This window comes from Mercurialis annua, linkage group LG6, assembly GCF_937616625.2.
Source record: "Mercurialis annua linkage group LG6, ddMerAnnu1.2, whole genome shotgun sequence".
Classification (NCBI taxonomy): Eukaryota; Viridiplantae; Streptophyta; class Magnoliopsida; order Malpighiales; family Euphorbiaceae; genus Mercurialis; species Mercurialis annua.
This window is the reverse complement of record NC_065575.1, coordinates 2357968-2385678: the sequence shown is the minus strand read 5'-3', so window position 1 is coordinate 2385678 and position 27711 is coordinate 2357968. Positions and strand designations below refer to the sequence as shown.

General features: G+C 34.7%; 6 protein-coding genes across 9 annotated transcripts; 2 read left to right on the top strand and 4 right to left on the bottom strand.

Annotated features, from left to right (window-relative positions):
* Positions 1–247: 247 nt before the first annotated feature.
* Positions 248–1701, bottom strand: LOC126687749 (probable inactive dual specificity protein phosphatase-like At4g18593). The gene is made up of 3 exons (XM_050382306.2): positions 1612–1701; positions 922–1202; positions 248–533 (listed from the first exon to the last, which is right to left on the bottom strand). The coding sequence occupies exons 2-3, from the start codon at positions 1175–1177 to the stop codon at positions 364–366; spliced, it is 426 nt and encodes a 141-aa protein (XP_050238263.1). The 5' UTR covers positions 1178–1202; positions 1612–1701; the 3' UTR covers positions 248–363.
* Positions 1702–3253: 1552 nt separating this feature from the next.
* On the bottom strand, positions 3254–8140 carry LOC126686305 (probable phosphoribosylformylglycinamidine synthase, chloroplastic/mitochondrial). The gene is made up of 4 exons (XM_050380344.1): positions 8041–8140; positions 7855–7938; positions 3564–7753; positions 3254–3473 (listed from the first exon to the last, which is right to left on the bottom strand). Exons 2-3 carry the CDS (start codon positions 7876–7878, stop codon positions 3569–3571), a joined length of 4209 nt encoding a protein of 1402 aa, XP_050236301.1. The 5' UTR covers positions 7879–7938; positions 8041–8140; the 3' UTR covers positions 3254–3473; positions 3564–3568.
* Positions 8141–9810: 1670 nt separating this feature from the next.
* Positions 9811–10556, bottom strand: LOC126686741 (uncharacterized). Its single transcript, XM_050380967.1, has 2 exons — positions 9920–10556; positions 9811–9866 (listed from the first exon to the last, which is right to left on the bottom strand). The coding sequence occupies exons 1-2, from the start codon at positions 10554–10556 to the stop codon at positions 9811–9813; spliced, it is 693 nt and encodes a 230-aa protein (XP_050236924.1).
* A 2251-nt stretch (positions 10557–12807) lies between these two features.
* LOC126688094 (urease accessory protein F) lies at positions 12808–16895 on the bottom strand. Of its 4 annotated transcripts, none has more exons than XM_050382673.2 (3): positions 16704–16895; positions 14936–15709; positions 12808–13802 (listed from the first exon to the last, which is right to left on the bottom strand). In XM_050382673.2, the coding sequence occupies exon 2, from the start codon at positions 15669–15671 to the stop codon at positions 14940–14942; it is 732 nt and encodes a 243-aa protein (XP_050238630.1). In that variant the 5' UTR covers positions 15672–15709; positions 16704–16895; the 3' UTR covers positions 12808–13802; positions 14936–14939. The 4 variants fall into 4 exon arrangements, with proteins under 4 accessions (XP_050238630.1, XP_050238629.1, XP_050238632.1 ...); XM_050382672.2 differs by having other exon boundaries at positions 14936–15692; XM_050382675.2 differs by having other exon boundaries at positions 12808–13267; positions 14936–15692.
* A 2494-nt stretch (positions 16896–19389) lies between these two features.
* LOC126653922 (RINT1-like protein MAG2L) lies at positions 19390–22811 on the top strand. The gene is made up of 4 exons (XM_050347923.2): positions 19390–19763; positions 19870–19968; positions 20655–20773; positions 20880–22811. Exons 1-4 carry the CDS (start codon positions 19445–19447, stop codon positions 22803–22805), a joined length of 2463 nt encoding a protein of 820 aa, XP_050203880.1. The 5' UTR covers positions 19390–19444; the 3' UTR covers positions 22806–22811.
* Positions 22812–24438: 1627 nt separating this feature from the next.
* Positions 24439–27341, top strand: LOC126686507 (pentatricopeptide repeat-containing protein At1g71210, mitochondrial). Its single transcript, XM_050380571.2, has one exon. The coding sequence runs from the start codon at positions 24552–24554 to the stop codon at positions 27234–27236; it is 2685 nt and encodes an 894-aa protein (XP_050236528.1). The 5' UTR covers positions 24439–24551; the 3' UTR covers positions 27237–27341.
* The last annotated feature ends 370 nt before the right edge of the window (positions 27342–27711 follow it).

Sequence of the window (27711 nt, the reverse complement as noted above, 5' to 3'; positions counted from 1 at the left end):
TGAATTTGGTCGAATCAAAAAATCAAGCCAAATAAAAGAACAGATTAAACCTGATTAAATCAGTAAGATACACGTAAGATTCTTAAAAAATGTGATTCAGTTCGATTTAAAATAAAAATAAAATTTATAATTATAATTTGACTCGGTTAACATAAACCGAATACACCCTCCTATCTCTATCCACTCGTTCCGTATTCTAAAATATACAGTAAAATAGCCACGAATGCCGGTGCATAAGCATCAAAACTTAAAGAAACTAAAAAATGAAACACTAAACTTATTCAAAAAGATTCCAAGCTTCTATGACCCATGTGAAAATGTAATGTCTAATTTAACAAATCCTACAATTTAACTCAAAATTAGTCATATAAAACATTCATCTAATCTACTTTTATGCAATTGAAAAGCAGGATTAACCCATGTTCCGCAGTTGCATTGCATACCCGCCCAGTTGAACGAACCTAATCGTGCCTTGCATCCCAAGCATTGAAGCTTCTCTCCCACCAGGCCTTCTCCCACGAAACCTTCTTGTACTAAAATAGCATATTCAGAAGAAATTAGTGGCTAAACTCTTATTTCTTTTAAATCAGTGTTTCAACTTTAAAATTTATAAATGTCAAGTATTTTTAACCGTTTTTCAGTCATCGGTGTGACAAAAATACAAAATTAAACCTCAGAATGATGGTATTGTATAACACACTTGCCTACATAGAATCAAAAAGGTAAAATAAAATAGTACTATATTTTAATATTTTTTCGACAATTTAATAGCCACCTGATCGAAACATAGCTAAAAACGCACATTTGATATACTGTTTGAAAATTAAAATACTGATTGAAAAAAACATTCAATAAATTAACCGATTTAAAAAAATTCAGATACGAGTGATATAAATTTTCCTATAGCAAACAGATACTCACCTGTTTGCATCCATTTCATGGGCTCAACGAATATGGAAGTGCATTCGACAGGCTCGTTCTCTCGAGCATCACCATCTCGCCTTTTCCATTTAAAGCATTCTTCTCCATTCCCATGTTCATGTGAAACAATGTTATCTGCTGATGCTACAATTCTTCGACACTTTTTACAGCGGTAAATAACTTGAGGCTTACCAACAGGTCCTAAATCAGACTTATCGGCTACTACAGTCTCAGCTTCCGAAATTGGGTTGTCCATTATTGCTACTGCGGATTGATATTAACTAAAAACACGAGCAATACAAAGTGATAAACAAGACATTCCACAGGTCGATCTTAACAAAAAACACGGGCAATACAGAGCGATTAACAGGACATTCCGGAGGTTGATCTTAACTAAAAACACGGGCAATACAGAGCGATTAACAGGACATTCCGCAGGTCGATCTTAACTAAAAACACAGGCAATACAGAGTGATTAACAAGACATTCATTGGTAAAAAAATTCGTTAATTTAGTCTAAATTAATACGAAAAATATATTTTAACAAAAAATAAATTATTGAACAAACACAAATTTGAACCCTAGACACCTAAAATTAGGTTAAATTCGGAGGAAAATCTAAAGCTAATTATGTTTGCAATTAATTAAACACATCAAATTAAACAGAAAATAAAATTGAAAGGAGAATACCTTCAAACAGAGAGAGCCTGAATTCTTTTTTGGTTTCAGATTGTTTATTTTTATAGCTTGGGGTTTATAATTGTTTTAGTAAACGACACCGTGTTGCTTTTAGGAGGAATTTAATTTAAGGGCTAATTTTGACTGATGATCCCTCAACTTTTTTCTTCTCTCCAGTAATATTCATTATCTTAATTTTTATAAAAAAAAGTAAGAAAATAAAAAAAAATAGTAATACTTTTGCTCAAATGACAAAATATTGACAACTTGATTCTTTTCTCTTAAATAATAAAATAGGATTAAAATGACTTTTTAAATTGCAGCGACACTGCTATGATCATATGAGTCCGAATGCCGGATCCTGTATAAGGTCGTGTGGCTCATAGCAACATGTTTCTATCTTATATCAACCATCAATATTGAATTTTAGTCGTGCCGATTAAATCTCATAAAGACGTAGCATTTATACGTGAAATTAACTTCTTTTGAATTTAGGCTCCATGGTTCTCAAAATTTATAACCTTACAATGTGTCACAAGACAAGGCAGTTAATCTTCAAAGTAAATTTTGATGGCAAGCAACACATTTTTCTACTATGATGATAATAATAATACATCATGAATTTTCCTGCAACTTGCTGCTTAATGTAGCGTCGATCATCTTCATCAACCCGAACCAGATTCAAATAACACTTCCCACTGAACTTGTTGTTTATGTTGCAAATTTGCAATGTGTTGGTGTCAGTTCGTAAGGGCTTAGAAATAGTCTGATTGGAATTAAACAGTCAGATTGAGTAATTTAACGAATACGCGCAAACCACAAAAGTTCCTCTGTCAAAATACCAGAAAATTCCTATGAATATCACCATATGAAATGAAATGCTCTATGAACAAATCAATCGATGCAGATTCACTGCCACAAATTAAACAGTGTATACCGGACGATATTTAAATCAACGAGAAATAAAATTGTTGAAAGCACAAATGGTGATTTGTGACATCCATTATTGCACATTAACAAATTAAATAAAAAAGGACTGATGTATGACTGTAATTAATCTGTACAGTAGACAAAAAAATGTTCATGACATACACTGTTTAATCTGTAGAGATAAACTGTAGAATTAAAAGCAATAGATAAAACCTTAAACCCCAATTCAAAACTAAAAGAATTGAAATAAACCAAAAAAAGACGAACAGATACCAGATTTTAATTCAAAGGAAATACCGATTAACAACTGGAAATTAGAATAGCTGGAAATTAAAAACTGATCAAAACCATTAAAAGAAAAACACTGAAAAATGTAGCTCAAGAACTGAAATTTCAGTTTGCGGGCAACGAAATAGACATAAATAACAAAATAGGACCAAAATTATTTGTTTACTATCAGGTTATAATTTTTACTAATCATTTGATACTACACAAGGGAGACCCCAAAAGAACTTACTTCTAGGAAAACTGAAGAATGTCTCTTGCCATAACTAAAAAAGGCTTCTGAGACTTGTATGTGATGATTATAAAGAGCAAATCTCAGCATAGTCAGTATCAAGAACGGAAGTTCTATGACAACTCCGACTTGGTTTTACACGAACCATGGACTGTGCAAGTGAATTTACATATGCCACACTTGTTAAATCATTATAAACTATAGAAATGAAAGATGTAAAAACTCCACTAGATAGAGTTATTAGAAACTTGTATTAGTCATTTGGATAGAATACAAACGAAAGTAAAACCAAAATGTATTGGAACTCAGAAGAATTCTCAAGACCTGTCTCCATTGGACCTCTGTAGATAATAAATTATCATCTAAACCACCTTTGCTTGACATGCCTTCATATTGATGATGCACCCGTCTTTACCCATCAGGAAAACTGCAAATTGTATATGGTAAAGTAGAGATCAGTCATCAGTAAGCAATCTAAGATAGGAAGCCATTACAGATATAGTTTAAATAAACTGACCTCTCTCATGAGCACCAGTCTCTAGCATTCTGGAACATCTTTAACCATGGGCTAGGACCTTTGCTGTCCACATCCCAGTGCTTAGGATACCATGGGAACTGCCACATCATGAAGCAACGTTCTGGATGAGGCATCATAGCGAGATGCCTCCCATCAGGAGAACAAATTGCTGCTACACCTAAAGGAGAACCATTCACGTTGAAAGGGTAAGTTTCTGTTGGATTACCATCGTCATCACAGTATCTAACTGGAGCCAAATCTGAATGAACCACGCGATCAAGAACACCATCATCTGGGAAATAAGCTCTTCCCTCACCATGGGCAGCCCAAACTCCTAATGTACTACCTTCCATTCCTTTGAACATAATGGCAGGGGAATCCTGTATCGTCACACTTGTAAAACGGCATTCAAATCGGCCAGACTCATTGTGAACAAACCTCGGTTGTGAAGGGTCCCCTCCAGCACCAAGCACACCCCCAACTTGGGGGCCTGGGACCCATCCCAATAGAGCCATTAGCTGACATCCATTGCATACACCGAGGCTGAAAGTATCAGGTCGCTTGTAGAAGTCCTGAAACTGATTTAGAAGTGGCTGATTAAATCTTATGGAGGCAGACCACCCCTTTGCAGAATCAAGGACATCAGCATAGCTAAAACCTCCCACAAACACAACTCCACGGAATTCATGAAGGGAGATGGCTCCACGCAGAAGGTCAGACATCGTAACATCCCAGGGTTCAAAACCAGTAGCATAAAGTGCTGCAGCCATTTCTCGGTCTCCGTTGCTTCCTTCCTCTCGAATTACTGCCACTTTTGGTTTTAAAGTTGCAGACATATATCTCGCATCTGTAACTGTCGGGGTAAATGACAATTTCCAGAGTGGTTCATGCCTATATTTTAAACCTTCTTTCTCAGAGTCCACACAGGAAGCCAGTCTTTGGAGCTTCTCAAGTTGAAAGCTTGTTTCCTCCCACATATCTCTTAGAAGAGAAGTTCCCTCATTAATATGAGTTTCCCCATCAACTTTTAGTTCTATCATGGGCGAGGCAGTCACTTGTCCAACTATCTCAGCAGAAACCCCCACCTTATTGAGCCTCTGTATAACACCATCCAAGTTTTTCCGGCTAACCTCGAGAATAAGACCAAGCTCTTCTGCAAAGAGTGTTTGGAAGAGACTCTTCCCATGTGAAGCCAAGTCCAAAACAATGCCACAATTTCCAGCAAATGCCATCTCCATGGCACAGATCAGGAACCCACCATCACTTATATCATGGCCAGAGGAGATGAGTTCATCCTCAATAAGATCTTGTACACTCTCAAAAGTTCTTTTGAGGTAAGAAACATCCTCAAGATCAGGAGAGTCATCCCCAATTTGGTCAAATGCCTGTGCAAGAGCTGATGCCCCTAGTCGCCTCTCACCTTTTGCCAAATCAATATGAAGCAGTAGACCATCATCTCCCAATTTCAAATCCGGGGTTACTGTTTTTGTTATGTCAGGACAAGTGACGTAAACACTGATAACAAGATTACCTGGAGCCTTAACAACCTCATCACCTGCATGAGCTGCCATAGAGAGACTGTCTTTTCCCCCATCAATAGCAATACCCAGTTCAATCATAGCTTCAGAAAGAGCTGTTGCAGCATCATACATGTCTGCTCCTTCCCCATCAAGCTTGGCAGCATACATCCAATTCCCGCTTGCTTTAACATCAGAAAGAGAAGTAACCTTAGCCCAAACTAGATTTGTGAGTGCTTCTCCAACAGCCAGTCTTGCCATTGCCTTTGGATTAACCAGCCCTTTGATTGGCTGCTCACCAATTGCGCATGCACCTCCAGTCAAGTCAGAGTAAGTCTGAGCTATAACAGCAACATCAGCGAGTGTAATCTGCAAAGGACCAACAGTTTGTTGCTGTGCTACAAGACCTGTAACACATCTATCCACTTTTGTTGTCAAGAAACGTTTCGAACATACAGAAGGAAGCCTCAATACCCTCTTTAAAGCCTCCATCACAGTGATCCCTGGAGCAATGTCAAGAGGCTCTCTTGCATTAACCATTCTGTGGAATTCAAAAGTCTTGCGAGGCATGTCCCCAAGTACTTTCTCAAGCTCAAAATCTACAGCAGGAGGAGGAGGAGGCAGCCCAAGTAAACTGCATTTCTCAATAGCTGAACTGTCAACCAAGACCACACGTCCCTCGCCATTAATTGTCCCAATAACAGCCATTGATACCCTTTCTCTTTCACAAATTGATTGTAGAAGATCACGGCTCTCAGGTTTCACCAAGATAGCATCTTGCTCCTGATATTCTGCACCCCATATCTCTAGAACAGACATCGTATGATCACCAACCACGATTGCTCGGATGTCAATCACAGCACCCTTTGGATATATAATTTCCTTCACCACATTACAGTTCCCACCAGCTCCTTGATCGTGGATGCTAATAATTGGATTATTCTTCCCCATCTCGATGCAGGCGCGGACAACACGATAAAGTTTCTGTGACATCTCTGCATCTCCACGCTGTACAGCATTAAAATCAAGTTCTGCATCATTTTGCCCACTCACCATACTTGAGGCAGCCCCGCCTCCCATTCCTATACGATATGCAGGACCCCCAATCTTCACAACCAACATACCAATGTCAGGCTCTCCTTTTGTTATGTGGGTGTGATCAATCTGCCCAATACCCGCACTGAACATAATCGGCTTCAGCCATTCTCGCCTTTCCCCACTCGGAAGTCTCATTCCAAAGGTTCTAGTGTAACCCTGAATCAAGGGCTCCCCAAATTTGTTTCCATAATCTGATGCACCATTGCTAGCATCAATCAGAATCTGCAGAGGTGATGCCAAGTTCGATGGATATGTGAAGGAATAATCTTCCCATGGAGCATAAGATCCTTCCATATTCAAATTCCCAACACAATAACCAGCTGTCGCTCCAATGACAAATGAACCCCTACCTGTCGCATGGGTATCTCTAATTCTACCACCTGCACCTGTTTCTGCCCCAGGATAAGGTGCCACAGCACAAGGGAAATTATGAGTCTCAGCTGTGAATAAAATATCAAGGTCACGAGTAGCAACATCTAGTGGACATGTCAAACCAGGCTTAACTGGCAGCAATTGCTGAACAGGGAAGCCCTTGATTGCACTGGAGTTATCATGAAAGCCAATCACTGAATTGTTTGGATTCGCCTGCAAAGTGCTTTTCACAATCTGCATAAGTGTTCTATCCATAGGCTGACCATCAATGACAATGTTTCCAGTAAAAAACCAGTGCCTGCTGTGTTCACTGTTGGATTGTGCAATGTCAAACAATTCCACAGTCGTCGGATTCCGTTTGATATCTTCTTTAAAAAGCCTAGTGTAGTACTTCAAATCTTGCTCATCAAAAGCGAAACCCATCTCTTGATTAATCTCTTCCAAAGCCTTCCTCCCTTTCTCCATAACGGGCACAAGCCGTACTTCCTCAGGAACCACACTAGTCTCAAAAGATGTCAACTTCTGAGTATAAACACACTCAGTCATCCGATCATGAACCATGGCGGAGAACTCGCTGATCTGATCTTCTCGCAAGACTCCCTTACTATGTAGCAAGTACCTCCGGGACCGCTCGATACGCGTCACTTCTGTTAATCCACAAGCACGACAAATGGAAACAGCATTTGCAGACCAAGCTGTTGTAAAAGACAATCGAGGCCCAACCTCAACTATAACAGTATTCAAACCTTCTCTCTTCTTCTTATCAAGAAAGCTCTCTGTTCCCAAGTTCTCCGGTTCATAAGTTTCTGACAGAAGCCACCTAAGAACTCCATACTTCTCATTGGAAATCTCAGACTGGAGCCCCACATTAAAACACTGCTCTGTCTGCAACCCAACAATCTCATTAGAGATTTTCGATTGCACTGACTTGAGTAACTCAACAGTAGCACTCTCTTGGATTAGCGGCACGCGATAAAAATGAACAATCTGTTGACTAGACATTTCAATCAAATTAGATTGCTCATTAAGAGAACTAGTAGCCACAGCTCCAGGCTTCGATTGAGCAGAACACCTCAATAAAACACCTTTCCTGCCAGTAACACACAGTGGAGATGTCGAATTACGAAGAGCGCCCAATAATAACTGATTCCGCCTGTTAACAACTAAATCTTTCTGCAGAAACAGAGTTTGCCCATAGGAACCCTGCAATTAAAATCAAAATAATAAGAACCCGGCATACCGAACAATAAAAACCAAATTTCCATTATATTAACAAAGAATTGGATTAAATACAAACACTCAACTTGTAAACATTGAGTTGCAGCCATTGCAACAACCTGGATGAATCAAAAATCTCCTCTTGTGCTGCCCGTTTGAACCCTAGAAACCTAAAGCATAGTAGAACACAGAGCACTGTTTTTAAGTAAATTTTTTCGCATAATTTAAAGCTAATTAAAAACATTAAATAGAAACATAAACATTAAGAATACCTTCAACAGAGAAAGCCCGATTTTTTTGTTTTTTTTGTTTCGGATAATTGCTAGGGTTTATGAAATCAAAAAAAATGTTAGGGTTTATGATTGTTCTCGGAACGACACCGTGTTGCTTTGGACGCGGGCTAATTGTCACTGATGGTTCCTTAGTTTCTTTCTTTCTCTCATAACAATACAATATCTTTCAACTTTCATCTTATATTATTATAAGATGATAAATAGTTTCTTTTTCAATTTTGTTTGACAAAATACTGATCTGATTTTGACCTGTCAAGCTGATGCATTGTATATTAATGAGAGAAAAAAATATAATAGGATAGAGACAGACGTTGAGAGATCAACCGTTAAAATTATTCGACAGTGGCATTTTTAAATTTTGTTAAATATTTGAAAAATAAAATAATCCAAAATATTAACTTTTAATAGTATTTTTTAGAAAATATAAATTTTATGTTCAACCCGGGGATAAAATAAATATTTTAATCAATTAAAATGGGGTCGAATTTGTATTTAACATAAATATTTTAATTTCGGACTAATGTGTACTAAAATTAGATTCAATTTTCTTTTGATCAACCAACGGCTAGTATAAAACATTGTATATTAAGTGGAAAGAGAACAATTAGCATACAAATATTAAGTTTGTTTTTGTAAAATACAAATACTACTTATCTCCTTTTGTTTCATATTGATGATTTTTATTTTTAAAATTAATTAAATAGTAAATATTTAAAAATATTCTTAATTGAATTAATAGCACTCAATTAAAACAGTGATCACAAATTTGATGATAAAATTTAATTTTTGATAATAATGAAATATAACATGATTCAATTATTTAATAAAAATATTATAGATAGTTATTGTAATTTTAATGAAAAAATAAAAAAATTAGTTGTATAAAATCAAATCAATCTAGAATAAAAGATTTTTTTTTTATCATTTGAAGAGAATTAATTTTTGACTTTTGTGAGAGAAATTAATCTCACGGTCTTAACATAATCTCATAAATGGCGCGTGTACTGCACGCGCTAACAGAAGATTCACAGAGGGACTTCGGGATGATTAAAGTTAAATTGCATGGGTTTAATGATAGAGTATTTTAGTGCAGCGATCTTATATGTAAAAAGAGAAAAATACAGGGATACACAGATGTATTAAGCCATGAACAAATTGTTAAAAATAAAATTCATATTACTCCCTAAACTAATTTTTTATAGAACTTATTATAAAAAATTAGATAAATTTTAAAAGTAATTATAATTATTAGCTATTTTTTACTATAGTTTCAAATTACTATATTTTTTATAAATAACAAATAAAAAAATAAATTTTGATTTTAATACCTTTTAAATAGAATATTGACATTTACCCAAGAACACATATGTTGTCCTGGTTCAATTCGTGGACAATTGTTTTCTTCTTATTTTGACGAATTAAAGAGTATAATTACACTCAATAGTATACATTTCTTAAGCAAGTATTATTTCCTCCCATTTTAGTTTAGATAGAATTTTATTTGTTATTTAAAAAACTATTTATCACACAACACTATTAAATTATTAATTTACTACAAATATAACATATATATCCTATTTTGAAATTTAAAACTAGCTCGTGATGTAACATTAGCAGGTAAGATTTTTCTCCCAAAAATATCCAATTCAAAGCTAACATCCCCCTTATATGTTGGGATTGAACATCAGAAAACATAGTAAAACTAGGAAAATTACAATATTTGAGTAAACATGAAGGGGAAATTTTTACCTAGGCCGGGTTCATGAAAACACGAACAAGGTCTTCGACAAGAAATTCCTGTAAAACTAAAAATTAAAAAACAAAAAGAACTACCACATGACAAGCGGATATTGAGTACCGACGGACCAGCCGACGAACTTCTCACACTTTATTTCGCATCGGAAATTCAGTTGCCTCCTCTGCGTATTCTGTAGTCCGATCCAATATATCGAGTTATACTTGGATAAATTGGCATTAATGGTGACTACGAAATTCAGAATTCCACCCTCAGTTTCACCGATAAGTTGTTTTCCGACTCCTGTTTCGTTCAAACTCACCGAGTCAGCGACGATACTAGCCTGCATTTTCGAAACTTCCGACTCATCTTGATAGAAATCCGGAATCACAACGGAAGATATTTGCACATCTTTAAAAAGAAGACTAGTTTCAAAATTTTGATAAAAAAGATTATGATTAGGATTTTCTAAAGTGAAATTAACTTTCCAATGAGCCATTATATGAGAAGAAGAAGAGACATTGAAATATGCAGCTTTCACTTCATCAACTCTCAACTTTGGGGCATGGAATTTCAGTTCAACCTTGTAGAAAATTGCATAACCCGCTAATAGGGTTAGATAGCAAGCAAGAGTAGTAGAGATAAGAGCCAGTGCAAACCGAAGGAGCTGCTTCCGGCAACGAGCTTTCGTCTCGTCGGAGAAGGTAGTGGTTCGGGTGTACCTCACGACGGGGTTTCCGTCAGCTTCTTGATGTTGCATTGTGTGGCACCCGACTCCGACGCAGAATATATATATATATCTGATCAAACTTGTAAAAGAAAGAAATTTAGAGGGGGAGAAAAAATAAGTTTCTAGCTTCTCAAGGGCAAGGGTGATATATATAATTATTATTTTCTTTACCTTAGATTATCATAGATATAAGAATCTAAACAGAAAATATTAGAAAGATTTAAATTATCTATTCTCATATCATAAAAACATTATCTTTCACAAGAGAATCCAAATATAATAGTTGACACTAAATACTGAACATGAGTCAATTATTTAATAAAACGTATTATGGATAATTGATAAAATTTTGATGAAAATTTCATTTTTTTTAATATGCATGTAAAATTAAATCAGTTTATAAAGTTAATTAAGACCAAAAGAACTGAAAATGTAAGGACTAAAGTGGATTTTGTTTGTTATTTTTTAAATCCTTCATTAGGGCAATTGTCACAGACCTAGTTGTTGCTTGGAATACAAGCTACAACAAATTAACCCTAACCGACTCACTCAGTTTCCTATAACTAGACTTCTTTCTTCGTATTCTTTCACTTTTACTCGCTTCTCTCTTCTTGTCTACTAAAACAAAACGAAACCTAATATTGTTTGTGTTTTACGATAACAATGACTGAAGTTATGCTCGAGATTGCGGAGAATTTCTTCTTGGCGAACGATGCAATGGCGGCTTATAATATGGCCAAAACTGCTTTAGGATTAGACCCCTTCTATGGCAATGGCGTGACTCTTCGCAGGTATGTTACAGCTTACCGTGTTCATGCCGCGGCGTTGCGTTATAAGAATCCTGACGGCGAGATGGATTGGTACAAAATTCTTGGATTCAATGATGATGATTATTTGGTACCCGTTGAAGATATACATGACCTGTTTTGCAAAGCGTATAAATTGATCGATCCTGAAGATCATTGCTCTGCTGCGGCCCAAGAAGCGCGTAAACTGTTGCGAAAAGCTTTTGCGATTGTGGGTGATATGGAGAGCAGAATTGCGTATCATAAACGCTGGAATTTGCCTTTAGGGTTTCGAGAAAGATCGGCTGTGAAGAAGGAAGCATCTGGTGGTCACTTGACTTCAATGTCTGCAAGTCAAGAAGAGCAAAGATTGGCGATCATGAGTAAGGAAATCTCTACTGCTGAACCCGTAAGAAGACGACGACAACGAGAAGAAGAAAGATCGGGAAGGAAGATCGAAACCTCTGCAACAAAACAACAGCAAACAACAACGAAGAAGATGCAAACGCCTGTCTGTCATATGAATACAAAGACTACTGCTACAACTGAACCTCTAAGAACACAGCAACAACAACAAGAAACATCGACAACGAAGATTTCAGCTCGTCATTTGAATACAAAGACTACTGCTACAACTGAACCTCTGAGAAATCAGCAACAACAAGAAAGATCGACAACGAAGATCTTAGCTTGTCGTATGGATACAAAGACTGTTGCACCTATAAGAAAAGAAGGTTGTCGTGCACTGAAGTCGCGATCAATATCCAAATTCAAGAACGTGGGCTGTCGTCGATCCACCTTTTTGAAGTCATTATCACATTTTATGTGAAGCTCATGATCACTTTTTGTGCAATTTCTGAGTTTTGAATGTTTAGGTTTTGATTTCCAATTCGAAACTACGTATATAAGGATTGTTGTTTATTAATCGAATGCGAACTTTGGTGTTTTGTTATGATTCAATTTTATCTTCGAATTTGGGTCAGTGTCTATTCTAGGCATAAATTATGATTCAGTACTCTTCGGTTATATGGCATTCAGAAGATTTTGCTTCTGTGAACTGATAATCACATTTTATGCAATTGTTACTTACTGTTCAATTGGTACTTACTGTTATTATTCAAATTTGATTCACTAACAAAATCGCTGTCGGAGAAACATGTTTATGGCGCTATATCAGTGATAAAAGCCGAATCAACCGAAGAGGAAGAATTCACCTGTTGAAAATTCATTGTAATGGATTCGAAAGAAAGAAATATCATGTCCAAATTCTTCATAATGAATTCATCTGTTGAAATTTCATTATAAATAACGAATAAAAATGAGCTGATTAAACCGAAAGTACCGCCGAGCCAAGTACATGATTGGAAACACTACTTTAGGATGCATAAATACAGCTCAGGCTTCACCACATCCACCACTCAAACATATCTCAACACCTTTAGAAAGTGAGAAGTAAATTATTAATTTACTACACATATATAGTAACATATATCATATTTTGAAATTTAAAACTAGCTCCTGATGTAACATTAGCAGGTAAGATTTTTCTCACAAAAATATCCAATTCAAAACTAACAACCCCTTCTATGTTGGGATTGAACACCCGAAAACATAGTAAAACTAGGAAAATTACAATGCTTGAATAAACATGAACAAGGTCTTCAACAAGAAATTCATGGAAAACTAAAAATTCAAAAACAAAATGAACTACCACATGACAAGCGGATATTGCGTACCGACGGACCAGCCCACGAACCTCTCATACTTGATTTCACATCTGAACTTCATTTGCCTCGTCTGCGTATTCTCTACTTTAATCAAAGGCATCTTGTTATGCTTAGCTAAATTGGCATTAATCGTGACTTCGAAATTCAAAATTCCACCCTCAATTTCACCAATAAGTTGTTTTCCTACTCCTGTTTCGTTCAAACTCATCGAGTCAGCAACGATACTTGCCTGCATTTTTGAAACTCCCGAACTACAGAAATCCTTAATCGCGACGGAAGCTATTTTAACATCTTTAAAGAAAACACTAGTTTCAACATTTTGGTAAAAAAGCAGAAAATCATTAGGGTTCGTCAGAGTGAAATTTACTATCCACTCAGCGGTTATATGAGAAGAAGAAGAGACATTGAAATATGCAACTTTCACTTCATCAACTTTCAACTTTGGTGCATAGAATTTCATCCCGTTCTTATACTGAACTACTTCATCCACTGAAAAGCTTAGATAAAGAGCCATAGAGACAAAAATCGCTACTGCAAATAAAAGGAGCAGCAGACTGCAACAAGCTGACGCGGTGGAGGCAGTGGTGAGGCCGGAGGAGGTAGGGGTGCGGGTGACAGTGCAGCCGCTTCTCACAACAGGGTTTTGGTCAGCTTCTTGATGTTGCATTGCGTGGCACCCGACTCCGACACAGAATATATATAGCTAATCAAACTCGTAAAAGAAAGAGAACTAGAAAGAAATTAAGTTTCTAGCTTCTCGAGGGCTATATATATAAAAAAAAAAATTGACCTTAGACTGGATCATAAAAGATATAAGAATCTAAACAAAAATATTAGAAAGATTTATATTATTTCCTAAAACATATCTTCCACAAAATAATCCAAATATATTTTGACTTGAGATAGTGGCGGCACATTAGTTTATGAATGAATGTGAAAAGAAAACAATTAATCAATGCATATAATTATTTTTGTTATTTAGTTTTACTTTCTTAACATTTTAGCTTTGATATAATTATTTTTTGTTATTTAGAGAAATTAATTATTCCACAACACTATAAATTTAACACAAATATAACATATATTTTGAAATTTAAAACTAGCTCTTAATCTAACATTATCAGGTAAGATTTTTCTTATAAAAATATCCAATTCAAAACTAACAACCTCCTATATGTTGGGAAATTATATGAATAATTCTAAAAGAAATAGGACTATACATGAGAATTTAACACATAAATAAAGATATTTAAAAGTTAAATCACTTCTTTATTTGAAATTTTATTCATTTATTTGTAATCATTTCAAAGTACTACGTTCATTACCAAAAGGACCACAAACTTTACATCGTAATTTTAAAATTCTAATTAATTTTTTATAGAAAATAGTACAATTTATAAAGAACCGCAGAACGTCCCGAGTTAACCACTAGATTACATCTATTCCCAACAAGAGCAGTTGTCACTTGTCAGCGAGAGTATTTTTTCAAAATAGTAAAAGAATCTTTGGTTTCTTCATTTTCGTAAGAGAATCCAGATATATTTGGACAAGAGATACCGACTCAAGTTTATTAAAAAGACCTTAAAATTTGCTATGAGGATAAATTCTTACAAATAAGTAAGTGCAAACACAAGAATGTTAAAATTTTCAGTTAATTTTGTATCTATTTATCATCAAATATATTTCTATTTGATTATTTTTAGAATTTAACAAAACAAATAAAAGAATTTGCCTCCAATTATAAAAAATGGAGAAAGAAAAAGGATTTCATAATTTGTCTATGAAATTAGCAAAATTCATTAAAGCTATGATTATATTAAATAAAACAAAAACGTGAGCATGACATAGTAGATTTCAAAATAACAAATAATAAACATTTTGTGATACGTAAATTTACCTGATCAGGAGCAAAACAATCTTGAAAACAAATAGCTATGACAGCCTTGAAGAGTATCAAGCAAAGGAGCAGTTTGGCAAGCTTCCTCAACTGTCCGATCCATCCACTTCTCCAGTATTGTTTCAGCAACAACAGACAACTGATGCTGCAACACAGCTCCACCAAGTGGTCCGACCAAATTCAGCCTTGTCGCAGCAGAAAAGGCATCTCTCAATGTTATAAACATGTACGCTCTTTGAGAAGTTTCACTATCTATCCCTAGAAGTCCACATACTACACCAAAGACGGGAGCATGGTGAAAGACAACAGCCTCGGAACCAATAAATGTATCTCTCATGGTTTTCAGAGACGGGATTTCGGTAAACACAGCTGCAGCTACCCTCATGAGAGCTGCCCCTTGTGCAATCGATGCTTTTCGACTTATTTCATTAGTTAAAGTTGCATCCAATGTTTTGTCGAGCTTTTGCCAGGAATCCAAATCGGTAGAGGAGGTAGCAGAACACACAAAAGGAAGAAGTAAACTCGCAGTATTCTCCAGAATGTAAATCACATGAGTCTTAAAATCTTCAGGAGATGAGATTATGCGTGCTTGAATTGCTGCCTCGAGTCCCAAAGAATGTGCAAAAGCGCCTGTAGGGAGAATGGAATCAAGCAGTTGCCACTTGCTCCACTGCAAACGAGAATCCGTACAAGCAATTTTCCTCCGCTTATGGTCTATCTCCATGTCATCTTCCATGGGGATAATGTAAAAAGCACCCTGTGAATACAAATGAACTATTGGAATAGACCATTACCAATTTGTAAGGGAAAAAAACACAACAAAGAGAAGTTGTTGAGAAATATAGATAATGATGCAAATATAAGTTATGTCCGTCATTTACACCCGAAGTCCGAAAGCTACAAAAGATTTCTTAAAAAAGTAAATAAAATTTGATCAAAACATTCTGCTAACTTCATTCTTTTCCCTAATATAATTAAATAAAATATGAATTAAGTAAAAAATAAAAACAACAAGATGAACTCAACTACATCACAAGGTAAGTTCTCGATCATGATTTGATAGTTTAGTCTAGCGACATGTGTTCGTCTAAATTCCTCTAAATATACATGCACTCTATATCTACACTTCTATTATCGAATTCTATGGTTCCCATACCACCCTCCAAAACACGAGCACAAACTAGCTAAATCTTAACACGGCACCAAAACCAAAAAAAAGTGAATTTCCAACAAGCACAGCAGAGATCAGTAAATTAAAGGACTGCTAATCACTTATGCAAAGGTTATACAGGCAAATATGAACCTATTGCACCTCAAGACAGCCCTAACTAGTAACTCCTCTAATTTACCATATGTAACGCGGAAACATATAACGTTGAAATGAAAAACGCCGAAATAGAAATGGAGAACACCATATTTTACAGAAATTTATTACCAATACAGAATTTCGAGCTTTAAAAATGTTTTCGGAAACGTAAACGAAACACCAAAATGTAGTAATTTTAATATGTTCCCGTGCAACATAGTTTACCATCTATAAACCTGAAAAGTCTACTATATCAAATTCATACCACAAATTCCATGTATGTAACAACTTCTTGACAGATTGAATTACCCAGCTTCATAATTAGCTCACTTTTTAAACACAATTAGTAGTATTTCCTAATTGTTCTCATTCCATTAATAACAATCAATTCCTTCAATTTCCTTAATTGAACAATTTTGATCCAATGAAAGCAGAAATTGAAAAATTAGCTGAAGATTTTACCTCAGCTACGGTGAGAAACAAATGATGATAAGAGAGGCAGTGAAATATTTGAAAGTACTGCTCAGCGAAACTCAGTCCTCTCCTCCGCCACCATCGTCGGCGTCACCGAAATCCGGTTAGCTGGTGGGCAAGTTGAGAAGGATTGTCGGCACCGCTAAGTACAACTATATTATGTACTCTTACCTTTTTATCAAAAGGCTTAATTACTTAAAAACCACTGAACTTTTTTTTCGTTTATAGCATGACCTAGGAAAAAATTCATTTATATCCTAACGTATGTGTTTATGTTTCACCTCTACTCTGAGTCATTAAATTAACCTCTTTTCATTTAAAAAAAATTTAAAATAGTCCTTCATTTAGAGAAAAATTCATTTCTAATTAAACACTAATTAGCTTAGGTTAAAAATGAAGATTTATTTTAAACTTTTTTTTAATGAAAAGAGGTTAATTTAATGCATCGGGTAGAGATGAAACATAAATACATACATCAGGGTATAAATGAATTTTTTTCTAGGTCATGGTATAAACGAAAAAAGAGTTTAAGGTGAGTGGTTTTTAAGTAATTAAGTCTTATCAAAATTAAATTTTATTTTTTTATTGAATTAGTCACATCCAATTATAAATTCACCAACTTTACACAAATTCACCAACTTCACACATTTCTCATTTTAATTCAGGCAGTTTAAATTCTTTTCATTTTCATGCACAAACTAACTCTTTCTTTTAAATTTATGCATAGTGTTGTCGTATTCGGTTCTATTGGTACAATTTGCTGAGGTGGAGGTTATTTTATATCAATGAATGAGTGACACAACATCAGCGTGCATGAATTTGAAAAAAAAAGTGACAATTCGTGTATGAAAATGAGAATATGTATAAAGTTTGTGTTTTTTTATATTAACCCTTTTTTATTTTGTATCAAAATTAAAACTAAAATTTATAGTTTTATAATAGTTAAAAGTAAAAAAAATTCAAATAAATATAATTATTATATTCATAACTGAAAAACTGGAACACACACAAATTATTAAAAATACACCAACAACTAAAAATACACATTTAAGATACACATAAAAAAAAACTCAATTCATAAAAAACTAACAAAAATTAATAGTCAACCGGTGAACAATGCACATAACACGCGTTGATCGGATTGTTGAACGTACTGTAACCACGGTTGACAGATGTTGACCAATTTCTGGCTATATTTCAGCCAAATTTTGTCGACCGGTCTCCGGATTGCAACTGTGACTTTTAGCCAGGAGTTTCATGTGTTTTTCTTTGAAATATTGTGTTTTCATAAATATAAATTAAAATAAAATAAACAGTGATTGCCTCCACTTATGGAGAAATTTTTAGATAAACTCAGTATAATACATCGTTCGTGAATAAGACTATCATATTATGACACGTCTTTAAAATGGTAGCACTATTTTAATTTTATTTGTTACTTTTTAGACATTTGAATAGTAATACTATAATAATGTCACCATTTTAATGACGTATTATAATGTGATAGGATTAGTACACAGACGACGTGATAACCTGAATTTACCGAAAAAATTCTTCCACCTACATGGGCATCATTAAAATTAACTATGATATCTACTTCTCAAATTCATCAATGTGGGCTTATTACAACTGTTGCTCAGATTTCAAATGGATCTGTTATTTAACGTTTTTATGCATATTTTCGACATATTTATTGGATATATTGAAATTTTTGAATTTACGAGTCTTTGAATTTGGCCTGCTTCCTGTTCTCAAAATCGAGTTATTATGGAGGGTGACTCTTTTCAAGTTTTATAAATTATTAATTCAATTTAGGTAACAAATTACAGAATTTGGGGATTTGTCAATATATTTGGCGTTTCCGGAATACGTTTACTCTTTGCTATGTCCATCATGTTAATAATCAGTGTGTGCGTGTGCAATGAAATCAAATTTGGATGGTAGTAATAATAAGATAGAAGGTATAAAAAAGCTCTCGAGTTTTTCTCAAAAGTACAGATCAGTTCTTTTACTTTATCTGGGCACAATTAAGTCTCCGTGTTTTTAAAATTAAACAATTAAGCCCTAATTATTTTAAAATCAAACAAATAAATCTTTTTAGCTTATTTTTGGGACACTTAACCCCTCAAATTTTTGGTAAATATTAAAATTATTTTTGAATTTTTTTTCTATATGATTATAAGAGACATGTCAGCTATTAACTAGTGTTTCTAATGATGTTGGATGAAAGAGGTTATGTGTTCTATTTGAAAACAAAAAGGGCTTAATTATACCAAAAAAAATGGTTGATTTGTACTTTTGTAAAAACTACGAGGGTCTTTTTGTACCTTTTGCCTAATAATAATAATGCAATAAAAGTTCATTTTGCCTCCTACATTTGGAAAGAAAGATCAAATAAGGTGGAACTTATGGTCTTAAACAAAAACACCCTTAAGATAGACATTTTAGACAAAAACGTTTTAGTCAAAGAATGTTTAAATAAAGAAAACTAAAATTGCTCTAACTCCTCATAAGAGGTAAAGTGTGTCAAATTAGCAAAGTTATGTGTGTTACGTAGAAAACTGTAAATTTATTCTTAATTGTTTTTTTTTTGTTAAGTTGAGGGGGCAAAATGAACCTTTTGTTAAATAATAGTGCGTTTTGCTAAATATGCGTTTTACTTTCCTTATTTCGACGTGCCATTCAATTCCAAATTACATTTCCTTTCAAATAACTTTTGCCTCCAATAAATGGAACCACCGCCATCGCTAAAACCGCCGTGCCATCAGCCACTCACGGCAGCTCTACCGACGCTAACTGAGCTCTCAACAAATCAGATAGAATTTCTGAACAAGCAATTAAACACTCGTAAAGATCTCATCACAAAAGCTCCGCTTCTCCTAACAGACTTAACAAAAAGCTACTCCGATTCACACTCCGATCACATAAACTTCCAAAGAAACCTCGCAAAACGCATCGTTTCATGGATTTCTCACTCTTTCGAAGCGAAATCATCGGTTACTGATCTTAATTATATGCTGGAGAATCTCAGTCTCCGTACTTCTCCGTGTTAGTGAATAATTGTCATTAATTTAATTAATTTTAATTTAATTAATTTTAATAATTATTAAATTGTTTTTAATTTAATGAATTAATTTGTTTGTGTTTTGTTTAGATGGATTTTGCTCGAGGAAAATGAAGAGATTTGTGAATGAGGAGATGCCTCAAATTGTCAAATGCTTGAAGAGAATTGAAAGTATTGGTAAATATGTTGGTGAGTTTGAGAATTCTTATTTTTGATTTAGTTCTGTTTAATTTAATTTCGCATCAAAGATTATGGATATTTGTGATGGACATTAGTATATTTTAATGTTGTAAATTGTAATGATGGTTTTACATTGCTGATTGCTTAGATGATTGATTAAATTGTTCACTTGATAGTTGTTGTGAATGATATTGAATGAAGTTAGATTGTTATTTTTAAGAAATTCTTGAATTATTCGGAAGATTTAACTGGGGTTTTTGACATAGAAGTGAAGCTATTTTATTATCCTTATTTATTGATGTTACATGCATGTTTAATAGAAAGATGAGCATGTTTAAACTCTCCTCGTTCCAAATAATACTGGTATCTCTAAACTTGAAAATAAATATTATCCAAGTCCCTACGATAATTATTGATTACTTAGGTTACAACTGTTGGCCTGTCATTTCTGATGTCACATTGTTTGAAATTTTTGGTTTGCTCTTGAACAAATTTTTGAGTCGGAGAACTAGTGACTCTATGCAAAGCCTGCGCAAAAGATAGCTTATGGAGTAATAGAAAATCCTTTCTTATCCCTAGCAAAACAAGCAGATTTTTTGCTGGTTTTGTAATTCTTGAGGGAAACATTTATGCGTTATGTTCATACTTTATATAGTCTCCCATCATGCACTAAACTCAAATGTGAATTTATTCAGATATTGCTTTACGGTTGGAAGCTTTGGTTGGAGATCTTGAGGATGCAGTTTACTCTACTGGAGACTTACATGCTCGGAATATGTTTTCAGCAAAGCATTTGACTTCACTGATTTCAACTGTAAAAGACTGTATTTCTCTTTACCTCATTATTCCAGCATGCATATTGTATTGATAAATTAATAGAATAGTTAGAAACTAAACATGACTATATTCTATTGGTACAGGACTTTGGGCTAAAGCAAGAAAGACTTGTCAGAGCCATACAAGTTATGAATAATATTGAGGACATTTTGGTTGATGTTGCAAAATTTCATCCTCAATGGTCTCATCTTTTGCAATCTATTGATGTCAGAGTAGATAAATCTCTAGTGGTTGTTCGCCCACAAATTCTTGCTGATTATCGAGCTCTTCTTGCTTCTTTAGGATGGCCACCTAAACTTTTGACATCAAAAGTCGATAGTGGAGAAATTACTAGCCTTCCTAATCCACTTGTTTTGATGGAAGGAAACAAACGAAAGAAATTTTCGGAGAGTTTTCTAGATGTTTGTGCTTTGGAGCATCTGCAAACACGAAGGCAAAATCGACAGTGTAACATGTTTGGACAGAACGAATGCACCACGAGGCTTTGGGCTATCGATGAACTGGTTTCGCCTTTTGCATCACGATTAGAATACCATTTCTCTAAATGGGTTGAACAGCCTGAGTTCATTTTTGCTCTTGTATATAAGATTACTAAAGACTTTATTGTCGGAGTGGATGACGTTTTGCAGCCTTTGATCGACAGAGCAAGGTTGGCGAGTTACAGTGCTAGAGAAGCATGGGTTTCAGCAATGGTCCAAATGCTTTCTGGATTTTTATCAAAATCTGTCGTCTCTGTTCTTGTTGAAAGGTACAAGAATAAAGATATGTATGTTGAAGTTGCTTCTTCATGGCTTTATTTAATGGATCACATTGTTGTTTTTGATAAACGGATGCAATCACTTGTAAGTTCAGAAATTAATTTTTTCTTGAAGTCTGAAGGGCATAATGAGCCTTCCATTGGAGTTTCAGTATTAACGATGTTCTGTGGTAGGCCAGATTGGCTCAAAATATGGGCGAAAATAGAACTCAAAGATGCTATCAAGAAATTGAAGCTTGATCTAAAAGATGAGAGAGCTTGGTCACTAGATAAGGAATCTGGTGTTAATTTCCAACACAGTGCTATAGATTATAAAGCTCCGTTAGTAGCAAAATCCGCCATTAAAATAGCGTGGGAAATGATTGAGCGATGCCAAAGTCTGCCTGATATTTTACTACGTGTTCGTTTTATCAAATCAACTACCGGAAAATTCCTCTGGTATCTTCTTAATGTATTGGTTTTGAGATGCAAGAATACCGAATTTCCCCTGGATTATGCGGACAATGTCTTGATCAAAGTCTGTGGATCAATTAATGCTGCCAGATATATTGCGTCTAAGCTACAAGAATGGAGTGATGATGTAAACTTTTTAGAGATGACAGTCGCGGAAAAGAAGTTAGATGTGAACAGAAATGACAACTCTGCCGATGATAATATGTTCTTCGCGGAAGAAGTTAAATGTCTAACGGAGCTCGAAACTAACTGGCTCATGGATATTATCACTGCTCTTCTTCATCATTTCGAAGCACTTTCCTGGGAATATCTGCAGCACACGCAACATTTCGAGCATGGGCGAGAAAATTTCACTTCAGCAGCGATATCTGTATCTTCTGATATTGTCGAAGCATTGGATACTCTCAAAACCGAGCTGAACACTCTCATGTCTTGTCTCAATCCACAAGACTTCCTGGATTTGTGGAGAAGTGTTGCTAATGGGCTAGATCATTTTATATCGAGCAGCATTGCCACGAGTGATGTTCGTTATTCTCGGAAGGGTATTGATCAATTTGAAGCTGATATGCAAGCTCTGTTGTTTGTTTTTCGACCATTTTGTGCTCGGCCTGAAGCATTTTTCCCTTGTATAAAAGAGGCTCTTAGGTTGTTGAAGATGAGTAGGGAAGAAATAAACCATTTTCAGGTAATTTCTTCCAATGTACTGAATCGAACAAAAATTTTGAGTTCTGTTGGAATCTTACACTTAACTTATGATCTGGTTGATAAAATTTTGATGAAGTCAGAGTTCAAATCTTGATCTTAAGTGTTTTTCTGTGTTTTTCCTCTAAATCTCTTGCAAATTGTTACTACTCTCATATGACATGAAGTCACTATATTTCTTATATAAGATGTATTAATAAAAAAATTATAATAGAAAAAATCAGAGCTACTAGCGATTTAAATTATTTATAAACAAGGGTTGTACCCTGCACAAAGTTATAATTAGTTTTTAAATTAATAAATGAAATTGATCTTATAAACTAATTTGGTGTTTAGTTTTTGGATTAATGTCAAAAAAAATCACGAACTTTACACGTTTTCTCATTTTAATCACGCAGTTTAAATTTTTTTATTTTTATGCACGAACTACCATTTTTTTTCAAATTCATGCCCATCTAAGCGAATCACACTAATGAAGCCGTGACATCTCAGCACCGTGCATGAATTTGAGAAAAAGTGGTAGTTCGTGCATGAAAATGAGAAAATTTAAACTGCGTGATTAACATAAAAAAACGTGTAAAGTTGGTGAATTTTTATAACATTAACTCTTAATTTTTTATTAGAAGTAATACTTTTTAACTCCTGATGATATATTACACTAGTTAAACCATGATATTTAAAAATTACACTAAAACACTCATCAATTTTATCATATTATACTAAAACACGATTTTGTTATATTTTCCATGGTCGACTGTTAATTATGGAAAAATAGTATTATAATGCCCTTGAAGTTCTATATTATACTACTAATCGGCCTTTTTATTTTGCAGTATTGCATACATTATCGGCATACATATTTTTAAACATTTTAAATTCTTCAAGGTAAGGACATTATTAATAATACTTAAAAGGGCAAATTATTTTTTAAATCTAAATCTTCGCATCTTTAATTAATTACGATCAAATCTTTTAATTTTTATAATTATGTCCAATTTGAAAGCTTTTTTTATAATTGTAACTAAAATTTTAAGTTTTATTTTTTAAATCCAAATCTTTACGTATTTTATCAATTACGATTAAATTTTAAATCTTTTATTTCACTTCTAAAACATTATTCCCTCCGGTCCATAATATTTGTCGCATTTGAGAAATTTTTTTGGTACATAATATTTGTCATGTTATAATATCAAAAGAGCATTAATTGCTATTTTTCCATATTTGCCCCCCATTAATTTATTGAAAGAATACAATAAACAAATGAAAATGGTAGTAATAAATGTAACCAAATTTCAATGTAGGGTTAATTTAGTAAAAATGTTTACAAATTAAGACATATTAATTGTTTTCTTAGTTTTTGTGACAAAGCCAAATGCGACAAATATTATGAAACGGAGAAAGTAATATAAATATTTAGTTGCAATTGAAAAAGAACGCAAATGTTTGGATTTAAAAAATGAAATTTAAAATTTTAGTCATAATTGTAAAAAGAACCTTTCAAATTGAACACAAATATAAAAATTGAAAAGTTTTATAGTAATTGATAACATACGCAAATATTTGAATTTAAAAAATAGTAAAACCTATTTAAATAATTGGCAAAAAAAATTATACTATTTCCTAATTATTATGCAAATTTAAAAACCAAAAAATTAAAAAAGAAAATGATTTTTTGTTTTGTCAAAGAAAAGTAAAAATTTATAACATTTCAAAAACAATAAAAAATAAAAAACTTACATAAAACACACACAAAAAGAAGCAAAAATGGCGGCTTACTGATGCAAGAGCTTGCCATTGATTCATCAAACAAGAAACACAAACACCCACAAAATCCCCAAATCAAATGCATCAAAATCTCAAAAATGCAACCAAATCAATCCCTCCTCAGCTTCTCTTCTTCACCAATTCTCTCCGCTCATTGTCTCACTCCTCATCTCCTCTAAACCCAACCCTAAAACCCAATAAAGTTACAATCTTTCCACTCATATTTCATCATTACTGTCACTCTACAACATTCCCATCATACCCACTTCACCAAATCCCCAGTTTCCGACTCAACGACGTCGTTCACAGCGTCAAAGAATGGTTCCAAACTCAAAATTACGCCTCTTTAGATCGAGTTTTCGAGATTTTGAGCAACCAAGATGAAGTTGACGAGGTTGCCCTTGATCAACTCGGTCTTAGATTGACTGAGTCAGTTGTTCTTGAGATTCTTAGATATGGTAATGCCAAAAACGATGTACTTTCTTGTCTTAAATTCTTTGACTGGGCTGGGAGACTGTCTGGTTTTCATCACACACGTGCAACTTTTCATGCAATTTTTAAGATTTTGTCTAAGGCTAAATTAATGCCACTTATGCTTGATTTTCTTGATAATTATATGAAGTTTCGGTTTATTAATCATAAGCTTGGTTATGGGTTTTACCCTACTTTGGTTATGGGTTACTCTGTTGCTGGTAAGCCTTTGGTTGCTTTGCAATTGTTTGGTAGGATGAGGTTTCAAGGGATTGATTTGGATGACTTTACTTATCATGTTCTGCTTAATTCTTTGGTTGAGGAGTGTTGTTTTGATGCTGTTGAGTGTATTGCTAATCAGATTTCGATTCGGGGTTTCACGAGTCATGTTACGCATTCCATTGTTGTTAAGAGTTTTTGTAAGCAGCGATTGTTGGATGAAGCGGAAGGGTATTTGCGTGATTTGTTTGTAGAGGGGGAGTGTGGTAATGGGTCGGCTGTAGGTGTGCTTGTCGATGCGTTTTGTCGGGAGGGTTTGTTTGAGAAGGCGGGGCAGTTGGTTGAGGAGTTTAGGGGGTTGGGGGTTACGCCTATGGAGCCTGCTTATGATGTGTGGCTTCGGAACTTGATTCAGAGCGGGAATGTTGATTTGGCCTTGGGGTTTTTGCAGCATAAGAAGTCGTTAGAAACGTATGTTCCGGAGGTGTTTCAGTATAATGCTTTGTTATGCAGGCTTTTGAAGGAGAATCGACTCAAAGAAGCTTGTGATTTGTTGCTTGAGATGATGGAAGGTGGGATTTCTCCGGATAAGATCACTATGAATGCTGCATTGTGTTTCTTTTGTAAAGCTGGAATGGTGGATGTTGCACTTGATTTGTATAATTGCAAATCTGAATTTGGCCTCTCGCCGACTACTATGACTTGTAATTATCTCATCAACTCTTTATGCGGAGAGGGGAAAGTCGACGAGGCATACAGTGTGTTGAAGAATTGTACTGACCAAGGTTATATCCCTGGTAAAAGAACGTTTTCGATACTTACTCATGCTTTATGTAAGGAAGGAAAGCTCGATATGATGAAAGAGCTGGTTGATGTTGCTCTGGAGCGTAATATCATACCGAGTGATTCCATGTTTGATAAGTTTATATCAGCTATGTGCAGGGCTAGGAGGTTAGAAGATGGGTACTTGATACATGGAAAACTTAACCGAATGAACCGCGTAGCTACAAAGTCTACATACTCAAATTTGATTCACGGTTTTAACAAAATTAACAAGGGTGATGTTGCTGCAAGGCTGCTTATTGAAATGCAAGATAAGGGTCATATCGCTACTCGGACTTTGTTCAGAGCAGTGATTCGGAGTCTATGCGATATGGAAAACCCGGAAAATCAGTTTTTCAACTTGTTGGAGATGCAACTATCTCATCATGAACCTAATTGCCAGATTTATAATTTCTTTATCGATGGAGCTGGGCATGCAAAGAAGCCTAATCTTGCAAGAGAAACTTTTGAGATGATGCTTAGAAGTGGGATCAAACCTAATCTGAGTTCTGACATTCTTATGTTACAGAGTTATCTAAAGAGCGAGAAAATATCTGACGCTTTTAATTTTTTTAACGATTTATGTCACAGAAGAACGATTGGCAGAAAGCTATGCAATACCATGGTTGTAGGTCTTTGCAAAGGCCAAAAATTGGATTCTGCATTGACCTATTTCAAAGAAATGAAGGGTAATGAAGTGGTTCCTAGTATTGAATGTTACGAGGTTCTTATACAGTCATTGTGCTCGAACAAAGATTACGATACGGCGATAGATCTTGTTAAGGACTTCGAGAAAACAGGTCGTCATATTACATCCTTTATAGGCAACATATTTTTGTTGCATTCCTTCAAAAGCGACGAGCTCTATAATGCCTGGCTTCGATCAAGAGAGGAGCACGATGAGGGTTCTTCCGGTCTTTCAATTCTTGGGCAAATAATTGGTGCATTTTCAGGCCGTCTTAGAGTGAGCCAAGAGATAGACTCCTTGGAAGACGTGATTGAACAGTGTTTCCCGCTTGACCTATACACATACAATATGTTATTGAGAAGATTAAGCATGATTAACATTGATTATGCTTGTGAATTGTTCGATAGAATATGCCAGAATGGTTACGAGCCAAATCAATGGACGTACGATATCTTAGTTCATGGACTTTTTAAGCATGGAAGAACAGAAGAGGCAAGGAGGTGGGTGGATATAATGTTTCGGAGAGGGTTTGATCCGACTGATCGAACTAAACGACTCATGTAAAAGGTAACACCGAAAACTCGTTGACATGTTCTAAGTTCTAGATATTTTGATAGAAGAAAAGGGTACCTGATATTTGATTTATTATATTCTTGTTTTCTGGTTTTAGCCATCAGTTGTAGAATAAGAATAGCTGTAATTTAGAATTGTTTGGTATCCAAAATTGGCTCTGGATAAAACATGATATAGAACTGCATTAAAGTTGAGTGATAATAGTGGTCTATATATTCAGGGCTAACTTTATTACTCTGTATAATGAATAAAAAAATAAATTCAGAAGAATTTATGATAATTCAAAGGTGCAAGATGCCTTTTTTAGCCCTAATTTCTATTAGATTAGGTTCTAATTATAGTTTTATTATTTGGAACACATTTCCACACTCCAAACATTCGTTGGACTTAAAACATGAATGAACGTTGATCCGCTTTACGGTGTTGTCAATGATCGAACTCCAGACCTATGGATTGTGCAAGTTCT